This window comes from Dichotomopilus funicola, assembly GCF_033296635.1.
Source record: "Dichotomopilus funicola strain CBS 141.50 unplaced genomic scaffold C8A04scaffold_60, whole genome shotgun sequence".
NCBI classification, from domain to species: domain Eukaryota; kingdom Fungi; phylum Ascomycota; class Sordariomycetes; order Sordariales; family Chaetomiaceae; genus Dichotomopilus; species Dichotomopilus funicola.
Window position 1 is genome coordinate 105421 of NW_026944081.1, and position 14712 is coordinate 120132.

The 14712-nt window shown below is 56.2% G+C and overlaps 4 protein-coding genes across 4 annotated transcripts; 2 read left to right on the top strand and 2 right to left on the bottom strand.

The window, feature by feature from the left end:
- Window positions 1–1089: 1089 nt before the first annotated feature.
- Window positions 1090–3830, bottom strand: C8A04DRAFT_14177 (CYTH-like domain-containing protein; the record flags this gene model as incomplete). The annotated part of the gene is made up of 2 exons (XM_062777993.1): window positions 1090–1263; window positions 1353–3830. The coding sequence occupies 2 exons, from the start codon at window positions 3828–3830 to the stop codon at window positions 1090–1092; spliced, it is 2652 nt and encodes an 883-aa protein (XP_062634710.1).
- Window positions 3831–5419: 1589 nt separating this feature from the next.
- On the top strand, window positions 5420–9018 carry C8A04DRAFT_31090 (armadillo-type protein; the record flags this gene model as incomplete). The annotated part of the gene is made up of 3 exons (XM_062781637.1): window positions 5420–5559; window positions 5615–8567; window positions 8632–9018. 3 exons carry the CDS (start codon window positions 5420–5422, stop codon window positions 9016–9018), a joined length of 3480 nt encoding a protein of 1159 aa, XP_062634711.1.
- A 509-nt stretch (window positions 9019–9527) lies between these two features.
- C8A04DRAFT_14186 (uncharacterized protein) lies at window positions 9528–11049 on the top strand (the record flags this gene model as incomplete). The annotated part of the gene is made up of 3 exons (XM_062777997.1): window positions 9528–9894; window positions 10042–10579; window positions 10698–11049. 3 exons carry the CDS (start codon window positions 9528–9530, stop codon window positions 11047–11049), a joined length of 1257 nt encoding a protein of 418 aa, XP_062634712.1.
- Window positions 11050–11319: 270 nt separating this feature from the next.
- On the bottom strand, window positions 11320–13488 carry C8A04DRAFT_14174 (uncharacterized protein; the record flags this gene model as incomplete). The annotated part of the gene is made up of 2 exons (XM_062777992.1): window positions 11320–11956; window positions 12086–13488. The coding sequence occupies 2 exons, from the start codon at window positions 13486–13488 to the stop codon at window positions 11320–11322; spliced, it is 2040 nt and encodes a 679-aa protein (XP_062634713.1).
- Between the last annotated feature and the right edge of the window lie 1224 nt (window positions 13489–14712).

Here is a 14712-nt window from a genome sequence, read left to right on the forward strand (position 1 = left end):
TTTTTTTCTCGGCTCCGGCCCATGCACTGCGACCGTTTCCCGTCAATTGCCGCACGCGGGGAAGCACGCAGAACACGCGGCTCTTTCAAGCCACTCGGCAGAGTCCTTTCCATTGGAGCGGCTAGGGGGCAGCTGGCGTGGACTGTACATATGGTAGTAGGCAGTCCTTCACTTGATACGAATATGTAGAACCACCACAGATCCTCGCGCTTGGAGACTGCACACTGGACGCTGAGTGGAGGAAGTCGTGTGTTCTGACTTCCGTGCAAGCGTTCGAGTCGGCATGATGATTGATAGTTAAATAGTTGCTTTCAGCAAAGATCTGCTCGAAACAACGACTGCTCTCTCTTCTGTCGAGCAATGCCGGGAAACCGGGTTACAGCCTGAGTTCGAACTGGCCCGTTCAGTTTATAATTATACCAGACCCACACAGTTCTCTGAACACAACCGATCGCAATCCGATGCACTCTTAACTAGTGAATGTAGACTGCCCGTGTGTTGACAACAATACACACCAGAGTCCCATCATCGTGGTCCCTAACTCGAGACAGAATTAATATATAAAAAATGAAGAGAGAGAACCAAGGATATTTTAGGCCTTTGCAGCGCCCCTTCTTTTCCACCGAACCGTTTCTCCTTCCCGTTCCGTTCCCAAGCTCTTGTTTGCTTGTCAGTCCCGACTCCAAGGAATATGATACAAGCGAATGATAGTGCCAAGGAGGAGTAACAACAGAGAAAAAAACGAAGACAACGAAGAATATAACAGTAGAAGCAAAAAAAAAAACAATAAAAATAAGATTACTGCAAACCACCTCCTCTCACCCGCTTAGAGAAATGAACCAGCCTCCGTATGCCCGATCCACCCCCAAACAATTTTAGAGCAGGACACCACAATAAACTCGACGATCCGTAACCCTCAGCACTTCGGCTTGCGTCACCTAAACGAAATACGTTTTTTCCGTTGTGCCTTTGTTTCCATTTCTCATTCATCTCGGTCCATCCGACCATTACACCATTATAAATAGGGCACGATAGAACAGAGCCCGACACGCGACGCGACGCAACACCGGCCGATGCTCTTCCGCCTCCTTACATGAACTCCTTTCCCTTGCGGGCTAGGATCCGGATATTATTGATCAGCCCGTCCACCAGTTCCACGTATTGGTGCGGTTGGCCTTCCATTGCCTTCCGTCCTTGATCGATAATAGGCGTTGGGTCGATCTCTACCTCAAGTTCATGCTCCTTTTCTGTGCGCTGGGTGTTCTGTATCAAGTTAGTTAGTTGGGGTGATCTTCTTGGGACCTTAAAAGGGAAGCGGAGTGGTGTGTGTTGTGGGTTGTGGGGGAACTCACTGTCACCCCTGTTACGCTCTGCGTTACCTGGGTCAAATCAATTTGATAAAACCCGTGCTTATAGCTCAAACGGTCCTTTGTTCTGTCAGGAACAGGCGGGCGATTGGTCGACCCAGCCATGCGCTCGAGCTCCTCGATCGGCCCATCCCAGTCCATTTCCAAGTTGATACTGATACGGCAGTCGAGCGGCGAGTCCGGGAAATGGATACTCAGGTCCGCAATGCGCGCCTTGACAATCTTTGCAATTGGCTTCTTGGTCTTTTGGTCGTACGTGACGCGTACCTTGACCGCATGGCCCTTCGCAGCGATAGGTTTGGCAACGCACACAGGCAGATGGCGATCGCGCACCGACGCGGGGATCTCGAAGAACTTGTCAATTTCGTGACGGTGGCGGTAGTCGATGGGCAGCCGCGGCCTCGGTAGGGTTGCGTGCGCGGCCTTGTTGCCGGGATGCGTCTGTTGGACGAGCTGGTTAAGGTATTCGTTGTATGCTTTGTGCTGAGCTTCTGTCATGCTCGACCGGAACCCAAGCCAATTCCCGCTCTCGTTGAGCACGCACTCGGACCGGACGGGGAGCTCGACCCGTTGATTCGTGTTCTTGTCGACCAGTAACCCGAGTTTCGCTTCCACTTCAAACTTGACTTCCCGAAATTGGATTTCACGCAGGTCCTCGTTGAGAATGACATACTTAAACAAGAAATCGGCCACCTCTTTGCTGAACGGCTCCTGCGGAACCGAGTTGGTGATACTTGGCTCCCAGGGCCCCAACAAGCCCCATTGGGTCGCGGCATCCGGCGGTACACTGGGTGCCGGTGTGATGGGAGCTGGGTTTCGTTTCTCTTCAGGTGACGTTTGCCGGCTTTGTGGTCGCTCTGGCCGGGGCGGTGGCCGGTCTGGCTGACGGTCCGACTTTCCATTGACCTGTGGACCGGAATGTGGGACCGGGTGGTAAAGGATGTTGTTTGGATGCGCTGGTGTTTTATCACGGAGCGATGCCGCCCATCCCGGAGTTGTTGGGTACACCTTTCGCTTCTTCGTAGCCTTGGTTGAAGAGGCCGTTGCATTCTGAGCCAACGTGCTGTTAGCACTAGGCATGGCTGGCCGCCCGTCTTGATTCTCAAATGGAGGTGGTCGCACCTCTCGTTTTTCAAGCTCGTCCGGTTGCAAATCTCGGTCGCCGAGTTTTCGTTTGGCTGGTGTTGAGGCGCGTTCTGGGACCGCGGGCGTAGAATGGTTTTGGCTGGGGTATGGGGCTAGCTCGGGAATAGAGGTCTCGGGGTGCCCGGCGCTACTTGGCAAACTAGGGACTCGTGTTTTCGGGCTCACACTAAGGCTTCGTTCTCGATCACGAGGTTGCTGCTGCTGCTGTTGCTGCTGTTGCTGCTGTGGTTGCGGTTGCTTCTGTTGTTGCTGCTGCTGTTGCTGTTGTTGTTGTTGTTGTTGTTGTTGTTGCTGCTGCTGCTGCTGTTGCTGCTGCTGTTGTTGCAAATGCCGCTGTTGTATTTGTGTCGGGTCCTGGCTGTGCGAATCATGTATGCTGTGAATGCTGTGAGTGCTGGCGTGCCTCGGAAGCGATGGGGGAGGCGGCGGCGGCGGTGATGTTTGCATGGTCGGGTGGGCGCCAGGCACCGGGGCGCGTTGCTGGTACGGGCTAGACGGTCCGTAGCCTCCGGTATGGGTCGGGCGAGCTGATAGCGGACCGGCTCCGCCGGGAGTTGGTGGTTGTGATGTCTGTCGTTGGTACGGGTCGGGTTGTTGAAGAGGACGTGGAGCGGCCACGGGGCTTCCTTGAGCAAACGATGCGCCGTATGGCGCGGTCTGACTATGTGCGGAAGTGGGCGTCGGCGTCGACTGCATCGATTGGGCTCGGTGGAGATAAGGTTGATTGCCTCCGGGGGTCGTAATCGGAGATGTCTGAGGAATGTGAGATCCCTGCATGTACGGGCTAACGACGGGTTGGCCGGCTACCACCACCGGAGCAGACGCCTGAGAATAGCTATCGCGGTGATATGGGCCCGAGGGAGGGTATTGATGTCGCTGAACAGGGCTTGCAGGGTTCGCCTGGGGTGGGAAAGGGTAGCCGCCGGCGCTGCTCATCGAGGCGGTCGGAGTATGTCGGTATGGGGACGGGGCCGGGCCAATATTGACACCTGGCGATCGTGGGTCGTTTGACGGGTGTTGGTGAAGGTGCGGCGGCGCTCGGGTGGGATACCCGCCGGCGGGAGGAGCTTGGAAGGGCGGTGGAGACGCGAACGCGCCGGATGGGTGATGGTGCGCGCCATAATCCTGGGATACATGTCGGCCAGGGGATGGCTGGGTCTGACTGTAGTCGCGGAATGATTGCGGTGGGTTGGCCTGGACCGGCGTCGACGGAAGCGGGGGCTGTTGCGCGGGTTGTTGCGGAGCCGGCGCCGTTGGCGGTTTGCTCGGGCGGGAGGCCGAGGGGCCATTATCGTTAAGCATGCCCCGGAGATCCATCTTCACCACTTCTTCTTCCAATCGGCATCCAATTTCTTTCGGTTTCTTGTACTGGGTCTCTGGTGCAAGGTGGTGCGCAACCGGCTAATTATTGATTCGGCGCAGTGGACCTCGCGTGTATCATAAAATGAAGTGTCGGGCCTGCCCACGGTGCGTCGAGCCCAATGTGGTTGTCGCGGGGGAATACGCGACGGCGTCGTGGTGGAATTAACTCGATGTTCTTTGGTGGGTTGCGACAACGGCGTCACATCGTCAAATCAAGCTGTCGGACGGGAAGAACGAAACCACTGTCGACTCGAACCGGCGCTGATTTCTCCCATATCAGATGCAGAATGGGTTAATGGCGCTTTGAAATGCAGGGCCCGATAAACAGTGGTCCGATGCGCTGCACACGCGACGATATCATCATGACAGCAGGCGCATGGGGGGGAAAGGAAGTTGCAGAGCTAGCGGGAAAAGGCTGAAGTGTGCGCCAGATGATGGATGCGACAGACAGGGTGGATTCCTGTTCGGTCCTGCCTGCCCGAATTTGGGACGCGCATGTGCTTGGCTACCACTCCAACGGCAATTGCTCGAAGGCTGCTGCAACTGCCCCAAAGTACCTCACGGCCCAACAATGGGGTGTCTTCCGCATGCGGATGCGGTTCTCAACAATAGTTGCAACCCCTCAATTCTCCGGCATTCAATCGCGCGGGATGGCAGCCAGCTCCTACGCAATCGCAACAAGCTCAGCCCCAGAACGGAACGTTTGGCAAGGGATGCAGTTTGGCGTCGTGTGTAACGGGGTACAAGAGGCTCAGAGCCCCGAAGCCCGAAAAATGGCCGGAAAGGCTAGCCTGGCCCCAACAAACAAAGAACGTGCCAAGACTTCAACTAGAAAGCAACCTCCAATCCACCACAACTTCGGGATTTGGTATCACGGAATCTGAGACACGAGGGCCTGGTAAAACTCCCCGAGGACATAAATTGATTGCCCTGTGAAAAATAAAGGTAGTTGACGCTTCAACTAAACAGCAGGACGAAGTAGGCCTACACATTCTGGTTGTATGTGATAGATTGCTGTCCCCATCCAATTTGATACTACATAGTATAAACCCCAAGGGACCTGCTCTTCTTAACAGTAATGTTAGTACGATGAATCGAGAGATCATTCAGGGGAAGATACAGATCGGTGGAGGGGAGTTGAATGAAACTTAAAAAGCACTGCTCCAACGCTAGTGCACGGACCACGTCATGATGGGGAACCGGGAGAGCTTTACGGCAGGTGATTGGCCAGTCTGGCGCCCCAGCCGCAAGGCAGGAGTTTCCTGACGTGGACGAGCTGGGCGAGCTTGGGGCGTTGTTTCGGAGCCTGGGCTGGCCACCGGCGCTTTCTAAACACTTCCAAGCCCTCAACGCCGCGCCTGACCCAACATCACATCAACGCAGCCTTGACCAGCCCAAACTCCTGGGTAACCCTCCAACCGTCGGCCATTTCGGTTCTGCTTGAAGTTAACATCATTAAGAGACGAAGCGAGCGATCGATTCTCATCCAACCCAACGCCGACGATTTCTGCCGCGCCCGCTGCTCATCGCCCCACCCCGCGACGATGCCGGGTCTCGTGTCCGCGACCGGCGTACTGGGCTTCTTGTCCGACGAGGAGCCGGAGCTCAAGGTTTTTGCGCTAAAGACCTTGAACGATGACATCGATACAGTTTGGACCGAGGTCGCGGGGGCGCTGAGCCAAATGTAAGGATTGTAGGGTTCCTTGACCAACTTTACACCAGCTAATCTCACCCCGCAGTGAGGCCCTGTTCGAGGACGAGAGCTTCCCGGAGCGCCGGCTCGCTGCCCTCGTGCTCGCCAAGGTCTATTTCCACCTCCAGGCTTACAATGAGAGCATGACTTTTGCCCTGGCCGCTGGGCCTCTCTTCAAGCTTGACGCACCCGGCGAGTTCGAGGAAACCATTGTTTCCAAATGCGTCGACCAATACATCGCCGTCTCCTCGTCGCGCCACACCCCATCGAAGGTGTCCAAGAACGATATTGCTCTGCCGGCCTTGGCGACGACATTTGGCAGCGGTTCTCTCGACGGATCGGCCCTGATCTCGCCCACGACGCCGTTCTCTCAGTCCACCCTGCCGTCCAAGTCACTCCTCTCGCGTGACTCTGTCGACAACACCATCCTCGACCCGACCTTCCAGCCCACCAAAGAGGGCCGGTCCTCTTCGGTCGCCCAGATAACCGACAACACTACATGGTCTGCTTTGGAACAGGTCATCGAGCGGCTCTTCGAGAGCTGCCTTGTTGAGGGCAAGTACCGACAGGTGGTCGGTATTGCAGTAGAGGCGAAGAACCTGGACGTTCTCCGCCGCGTTATCAAGCGGGCCAGTGAGGAGGGGAAGCGCGACAAGTCCAAAGCGCAAGAGGGCGGCCAGGGGCCGGCCGAGGAGTTAATGGACTATGCTCTGAGCATCTGCATGGACATTGTCCAGGAACGCGGACTCCGCACCGAGATTCTGCGCCTTATCCTCGACCTACTCAACGATATTCCGAACCCCGATTACTTCTCTATTGCCAGATGCGTAGTTTACCTTGATTCGGACGAGGAGGCGTCTTCGTTACTTCTCCAACTCATCACCAAGGGCGATAACAATGCGATTGCCATTGCCTACCAAATTGCATTCGATCTCTACGACAACGGCACGCAGGAATTCCTGGCCAAGGTAATCAAGTCTCTACCTTCTGGCGAGCCTCCCAAGAAACCCGAGGCGCCGAAACCGAGCGAGGACGCCACCGAATCCGAGCCGCTCCTCGAGAATGAAGAAGAAGCGGAGGACGACGAGGGTGAGGAGCTGCCTGAGGAGGTGGCCAAGGTCTACAGGAATATCCGGTCTATCCTGAACGGCAGCACAACCATCAAGTTGAACCTGGAGTTCCTCTACCGCAACAACCATACCGACCTCAGCATCCTTAACAAAGTCCGGGATAGCCTCGAGGCCCGCAACTCGATTTTCCACACTGCCGTCACCTTCTGCAACGCCTTCATGAACGCGGGAACAACCCACGACAAGTTCTTCCGCGACAATCTCGAGTGGCTGGGCAAGGCCGTCAACTGGTCCAAATTCACGGCCACTGCGGCGCTCGGTGTTATCCATCGTGGTAACATCAGCCAGTCCCGCAAGCTCCTCGAGCCTTACCTCCCCAAGCAAGGAGGTGTGTCGAGTGGTTCCATTTTCAGCCAGGGTGGTGCTCTGTATGCTTACGGCCTGATTCACGCCAACCACGGCGCAGATGCGCTTGAGTACCTCCGGACTATGTTCAACGCTGCGGACGAGGAGGTCATTCAACACGGAGGCGCTCTTGGCCTTGGTCTTGCCGGCATGGCTTGCGGCGACGAGCAAATCTACGAGGAGCTGATCAAGGTCCTGTTTGCGGATGAAGCCCTCAACGGTGAAGCAGTTGGTCTGTCTGTCGGCCTCATCATGCTGGGCACGGGCAACGCGACAGCTCTAGAGGCGTTGTTCACCTACGCTCACGAAACTAGCCACGAGAAGATTGTGCGCGGTTGCGCCCTCGGCATGGCGCTCATTATGTATGGGCGACAGGAGGGCGCCGACGGCATGATCGATGGCTTGCTGAACGATCCTGATCCGACTCTGCGGTATGGCGGTATTCTGACCGTGGCTCTGGCGTACTGTGGAACCGGGAGCAACAAGGCCGTCCGTAAGCTCCTTCACTCTGCCGTCAGCGATGTCAACGATGATGTCCGCCGCATTGCCGTCATGAGTCTCGGTTTCATTCTGTTCCGCAAGCCTGGCAGTGTGCCTCGCATGGTCGAGCTGCTTGCCGAGTCGTACAACCCTCACGTCCGTTATGGTTCCGCGATGGCCCTCGGCATTGCGTGCGCCGGCACCGGTCTGGATGAGGCAATCGACCTTCTCGAGCCGATGATGAAGGACCCGACCGACTTTGTCCGCCAAGGCGCGCTGATCGCCCTGTCCATGATTATGGTTCAGCAAAACGAGACCATGAACCCCAAGGTGACAGCCATTCGCAAGACGCTGAAGAAGGTGGTCGGCGACCGGCACGAGGATGCCATGACCAAGTTCGGCGCTGCGCTTGCGCTGGGTATTCTGGATGCTGGTGGCCGGAACTGCACCATCGGCCTCCAGACCCAGACCGGCAACCTCAACATGGCAGGTATTGTCGGCATGGTGGTGTTCACGCAGTACTGGTATTGGTTCCCGTTCACCCACTTCCTGTCGCTCAGCTTCGCTCCTACGTCGATCATTGGTCTCGACCACGACCTGGAGATGCCGAGCATCAAGTTCCACTGCGCCACCCGGCCGAGCCTGTTCGACTATCCGCCCGAGCAAGAAGTGAAGGTGGAGGAGGGCCCTGCCTTGGTCTCCACGGCCATTCTATCTACGACGGCCCAGGCCAAGCGCCGTGCGCAAAAGAAGGAGCGTGCGCAGCGCCGGGAGAGCATGGACATTGACACGCCTACCGTTAGCAAGACACCGGCTCCGGCGGGGGATAAGATGGATGTGGATGAGGAGAAGAAGCCGAAGGAGGAGTCCAAGGAAAAGGAGAGCGATGCGGCGACGGAGAAGGAGGGCTCGGCCGTTCCGGAGGGCAAGAAGAAGCCCGAGAAGGAGAAGGTCGGCTACGAGATTGAGAACATGTCCCGCGTTCTCCCCGGCCAGCTCAAGTACCTCAGCTTCCCGGCTGGGCGGTACAAGCCGGTCAAGAAGGTAAGTCAATGAGCTAACCAGGAAGCTTTCTTGTCATTTGATTAGCAACTAACATGAATCACAGCCTACTGGCGGCCCGGTTCTTCTCGACGACACGCAGCCCGACGAGCCCAAGGAACTGATCGAAGAAAAGCTCAAGAAGGCCACTACAGAACGGGCGCCCGTTGCGACTGCCACGACCGGCGCGACGCCCCGTAATGCGGCGCAGTCGCTCCTGTCGAACTGGTCCTCCCGGGCGATGGCCGGCGGCGCCGGTGGTGTGCCAGAGATTAGCGACCTGCTCCAGCTTGGGCTGGGCGGTCAGGACGGACGCTCTGCTGCGAGGACGAGTGGTGCAGCCGCGGCAGCTGGTGTGCTGACTGCTGTGGATGAGGACAACGAGGGGGATGAGGAGGCACCGGTCCCGGAGGACTTTGAGTACTTCACTGATGGCGGTGAAGACGATGAGTAGGGGTCTGATAGACGGGAAGTGTATAGTAGTGGTGTAATATGTTGCTGGTGGTGACTAGACCTTGGACCTGTTGCCTCATATGGGTGTTCCTTGTTAAAGCGGGTATGCAGTAATGGGGGTTGTGTGTATGTGGGGGTTGTGGGGTGAGTGCGTCTGATGATCCCCACAATCCTGAACTCGAACGTCATCGATCCGAGCGTGCAAGTTCGGTAGAAACAACGGACCAGGTGCCTGATGACCTAACACACCGTCTCAAGGCTGGGTATTTCATGCCTTTCTTGATCCTTTTGAGACGGGATCAGTTCACTTTTCAAGATTCTTAGACGTTTCTAGACTTGCCTGTTTATTTTCACAAATTTCTTTTACATCCGTCTAAATTCCCACATTATCAAGATCTCCATAAAAACACCAACAGTCCAAAACTACTTACCCACAACAAAAAACAACCCCCAACCACCACACCCTTACCCACCATTCCTTCACCCATCAACTCCCCCCCAAAAGTAACCATGGCAGACAAATACCTCCTCCGCGTAACCGCCGGTCCCACCTACGACATATCCACCCACGTCGAAGTCCCCGTCAACTCCCCCGGCCCTTCATCATCATCATCGGCACCAGAGACGGGATCAGTACGAATAACAAGCAACTTAATCGAAGCAGACCTGTGTGTGCGCATAAACAAGTACCGGGGCTTACCGCGCGGGGCATCGAGTAGTTCGGTCTATTTTGAGACGGAACCGCATAAGAGTAATGGGGATCAGTATTCGATTGCTGTGCGGTTTACGTTGTTGGAGCCGAATACAGAGTTGGCTGCTCCTGGTGTAAAGGAGGGGGGTGGTGTAAAAGAGGGGGGCCTGGCTGGTGGGAAGGAGGGTCGTGGGGGGAAGGTTGGTGAGCTCGGTGAGGGGAAAGGGGGTGATCGGCTTGTGGGAGAAGGAAAGGAAGAAGGGGAAGAAGGGGAAGAAGGGGAAGGGACACCGAAGGAGACAGCGAAGAAAGGGGAGGTTGAAGCTGGAGGAGCTGAAGACGGAGCTGAAGATGGAGAAGCCAAAGCAGGTAATGAAGAGGCAGAAGAGAAAAGAAAAGGCATCCCCGGCCCCGACCTCCAATGGGGCAACGACTTCGACCACCCGATCCGCTCGCGTCTCCCCCCCGGCTTCAACACCGCCCTCAACATCGTCAAATGGTGGATCGACCCCGGTCTCGACGGCAATCCCTACGCCGACCACCCCTACCTCTACGGCCCCGCGCTCAGTTCCTTCAATACCATCCATGTCGGCCCCGGGGAGGATGACCCGGCCAGGGGGGGGCTGTGGTTTGAGGAGGGGGGGGATGAGGAAGGGATGGCGTGGAGGGAGAAGGTGGGTGCTCCGGGAGAGGGGAAGGCGAGGATGAAGTGGGCGTTGAAGGAGGGGAGTAAGGAGGGGTGGACGTGGGAGTTTGGACGGGTGTATGGGGTGGATTTTTTTAATCCGTATGTGGACTTTGGGGAGTTGGCGTTGAGGTTGCCGGGGTTTAATTTGCCGGTTATCAAGTATTGGGATGGGCAGGGTTTGAGGTATTTTCCCCTTCTTTTACTTTCCCCTTATCCCCCGTTAACTTACCTATTTCCCCCTTTCCTACCACACTTTCACTCTGCTGCGCATCTCCCCAAACATCGTCTCACACCCTCCCAGAACCCCCCCCAAACGCTCACACCAGCTCAGATACGTCCTCCGCCACCGAACCACAGGCCAAGTCTACCTCGTCGTGCTCTTCACGCTGCACCTAGCCGAGGACATCAACGAGGACGGGACGCTCAAGCCAGCCGCGCTGGAAGCTTTGGCGCAGTCGTCTGGCGGTCAGGGGATGCTAGAGGGGGAAAAGGGGCTGCTACCTGTCAGACGGGGAGGGGATGAGTCGGAGGTGGATTTGGAGCCGGATGAGGAGGATTTTGATGAGGAGCAGGCGTTGGGGGAGGCTAGGAGGAAGTTGTCTGGGATGGATGTTGCGGGGGGCGTTGAGACGAGGGAGGATGATGTGGATTGAGTCATTAAATGTGGATTAGGGTATTAGATGGGTGTATGTGTATTTTTGTTGGATGTGATCGAGCATTCCATAATGCTCCGATAGAGACCTGGCGTCTAACGCTGTTCTACTTGTCTACTATGCAAGAAGTTACAGAAAGCAACGCTATGACCAATACGCACGGCAATGCTACCCGATAATATGTTGCTGATCGATGTCAGATACCGATATCAGATACCGATCGATGCAGAATCTCATGATCCAAGTTGCTATCCCCAGTTAGCATCCCCCCTAGTAATTCAACAAGAGAAATATGGGGTATGAAGGAAAAAAAAAAAAAAAACTCACACTCGCAAAAGGACTCCTAGCCCTAATCCTCCCCCCCCAAAAAACCAACACCCACGGCACCACCGTCAACCCCGCCGCAATCCCCCCCAACACCGCTCCCGCCCTGGCCTCCCCCAAACGCCGAAACAGCGGCCCCGTAACGAGCGGGAACGCGCCGCCCAGCACATTCCGACAAAACGACTGGGCCGCCAGGGCCGAGGAGGCGTATTTATGGTAGGTATCGGCGAAGTAGTTGAAGACGGCGAGATAGATAGACAGAATACCCATGGTGGCCAAGACCATGCCGATGGCTGGGCCGATCCAGTGGGTGTCCGGGCGGGAAGTGAAGCCGAAGATGAAGAGGCCGATGGGGAGGAAGGTGCTGGTGAGACAGGTAAAGTAGAGGCGGGATTCGGGGGAGGTGACGGGGAAACGCTCGCGGAGGAGGCGCCAGATGCGGTCGGATAGACAGAGGGTCGTCGGTTGTGAGGAGGAGGGGGAGGTCTTGGTGTTGCTGCAGCATGAGTCGGAGATGTCGTCATTATTATTGTTATTGCTGCTGCTGCTGTTGTTGTTGTTGCTGCTGTTGTTGTTGTTGCTGCTGTTGTTGTTGTTGCTGCTGCTGCTGCTGCTGCTGTTGTTGTTGTTGTTGTTGTTGTTGTTGTTGTTGTTGTTGCTGTTATTCTCGTGGTTAAGACTAGTCTCCGAATCCGCATCAGGCCCAGCCCACTTCGGATGCCTCAACAAACTCTCCTGCCACACGCCAATAGCCGTAGCAAGCACAGCCGCAATGATCAAGGCCACAAAAATGTAACCAGACTTCTCCAGCGACCAACCATACACAGTCTGGTAGACATATGGAATAGACCCAAAGGTGAGATAAAGAATCCCCCAAGCAAAAGCCACCCAAAGCGAGAAGAAAAACACAACAGGCTCGGTAAACAGCAGATGGAACGGCCGCGATATGGACGTCCCAATCATCTTGCTGAGCGATGCCCGTTCCTCGTCTTCTTTGACTATCCATCGGATCCGGCGGAGGTTGGCGGTTGTTCGTTGTTGTTGTTGTCCCGTGTTGAAACCCGACTGTTTCTCCTCATCCCCGCTACCATTCCCATCCTGTTCTCCCACGTTGCCCCCTTCCCCTTCGTCAACCTCCCAAACCCCAAAATACCCCTCCCCCTCCAACGCCTCATACCACCGATTCAACGCCCCGGCCTTCCTCGACAACAACACGGACCCCCTACTCTCCCTGAAAAAAACCACCACCGCCACCATCATAACCCCACACATCACCACCTGATGCCAAAAAATCCACTTCCACTTCCCCCCTCCTCCCTCCTCCTCTGCCTCCCTTCCCATCCTCTCGGTCATCACAGCCCCCACCAACGGCCCCAACCCCGTCCCGGCCAGCACACTCCCACTAAAAACCGCCATCGGCATATTCCTCCCCTTCGCATCCCACATATCCGCAATCACGCCCCCCACCATGGTACTGAACACCGATGCGCCGGCCCCGACCAAAAACCTCGCCACTAACATCCCCGCCAGGTTCGTCACTACAGCACATACCGCCTGAAACACCACGTACACGATCCCGGCGGCCACGAAGACGGGGTACCGCCCGTTCATCTCGGAGAGGGGGGCGAGGACCATGGGGGTGAATGCGAAGCCGAGGCAGAAGGTGGTGATGCCGGTGAGGACGGCTTCGATGGGCGGGTGGGAGGAGAGGGAGGCTTGGATGAGGTGTTGGGGCGGGGAGTAGGAACCGGCTGTGTAGGCGGTTAGGAAGGTGGCGATGCAGGAGAGGGCCAGGAGGAGGTGTTTGCGGGGGGAGGGCCAGGTTTGAGGGTTGCTGAAGGGGGTGAGGTCTGGTGCTGGGGGGGAAGGGGGTTGGTGGGCGTGGGTCGAGATGGTGGTGTTGGCGGTTGGGAGGGGGGTGGTGAAGGTTAGGTAGAGGGTGGTGATTTCGGTTGTGGTGGTTGGTCCGGTGATGGTTGGTTGTGGTGGTGGTGGTGATAGTTGTGATGATGGTGATAGTTGTGATGGTGGTGATAGTTGTGATGGTGGTGATGGTGATGGTGATGATGACGGGAGTGCTGATGTGCTGACTTGGGACGAAACAGGTGCCGGCATTTGATCAGGACCATCTTCGGTAATATGCCCCGTTGCTGGATGGCGGGTGTCGTCGTGCGGTTCGGCCATGTTCGGGTCGTGGTCACCGCTCTTGGTGTTATCGATGCTAGATCTGGGTGAAGTAGCCGAAATCCGCAAAAGAGTGATGATGATGCCCGCGAGTAAGGAACAGAAGCGTTAAGCTCTACTGTCCTTGCTCGATAGTTGGTAGCTCTGGCCACCTAAGAGAGAAAACGAGGTTGGTCCCGAAGAAATGACACTCGTTGACCCAAACTTCCTTGGCGGTACAAAGCAGAACAGAGAAGAGAACGGAAAAAGAGACCCAAGCATCGCTCGGAGATGGGACTAACGACACCAAAAGAGGTGGTGTCGGTGGACACAGCACAGTGCGGGCTCTTGGCAAGCGAGCGTGCGGCGAAACCGCATGCTGGGCGGGACCCCCGTTGGATCAACCCGACAAGACCGGCCGGCAGAGTCTTGGATGCAGAATCTGCAGAGTCACGGTTATCTGCTGGGCCTGGGAAGTGAGATCTGCATGGTCAGATCCCTTCGGTGCTGTCTCCGGACTCGAAGGGCGATAACTTGCATAGTAGAGCGGAACTCGGGCCGTTGGATTTAATTCCAGTTTAAATCAACAAAGAATTATGAAATTATCTGATCTTCTTCGCCCATCTGCATTTCCAGTTCCTGACCTCATTCTTACGGCCGATCCCCCCCTCGCTGCTTCCCGATCGGATGCATGTCTTACCCATTGCCCGATAAAGAAGAAGCCATGCTTGGAAAAGCTGAAGGAACAAAACGATTTGAGCTCCAGCAATGGCGTCAACGGCCGTTGCCAACCGCCTGCCGGTTTCGCCGTTTCGGAGCTGGAGCGGGGCCGTGCCCACGCACATTTAAACCCGATTATTGCCAGCACCACCCAGGGCAGGTTTGGGGCACAACTGGCCAATCAGAACGCCGACATTTGTGCAGCGCACAACCCTGCGTGCTCTGACTTGCAGACCTTTTTATTTCCGCCAGCCATTGCCGTGCCGAGCCTCTAGCTCGCTGCATCTCCAAAACAACAAATGCGCCGTACCGTATGCCATGAGAGTTGAACACAGTACGGTCCGAGGGTCCCTCGAAGCAACAGGACCTGCACCTGCACTCTGTCCGAAGAACCTCGCTGATCGATACCGGAGCTCTTCTTTATTTCCGGGACGAATCCTCTTCGGGGCCATATCG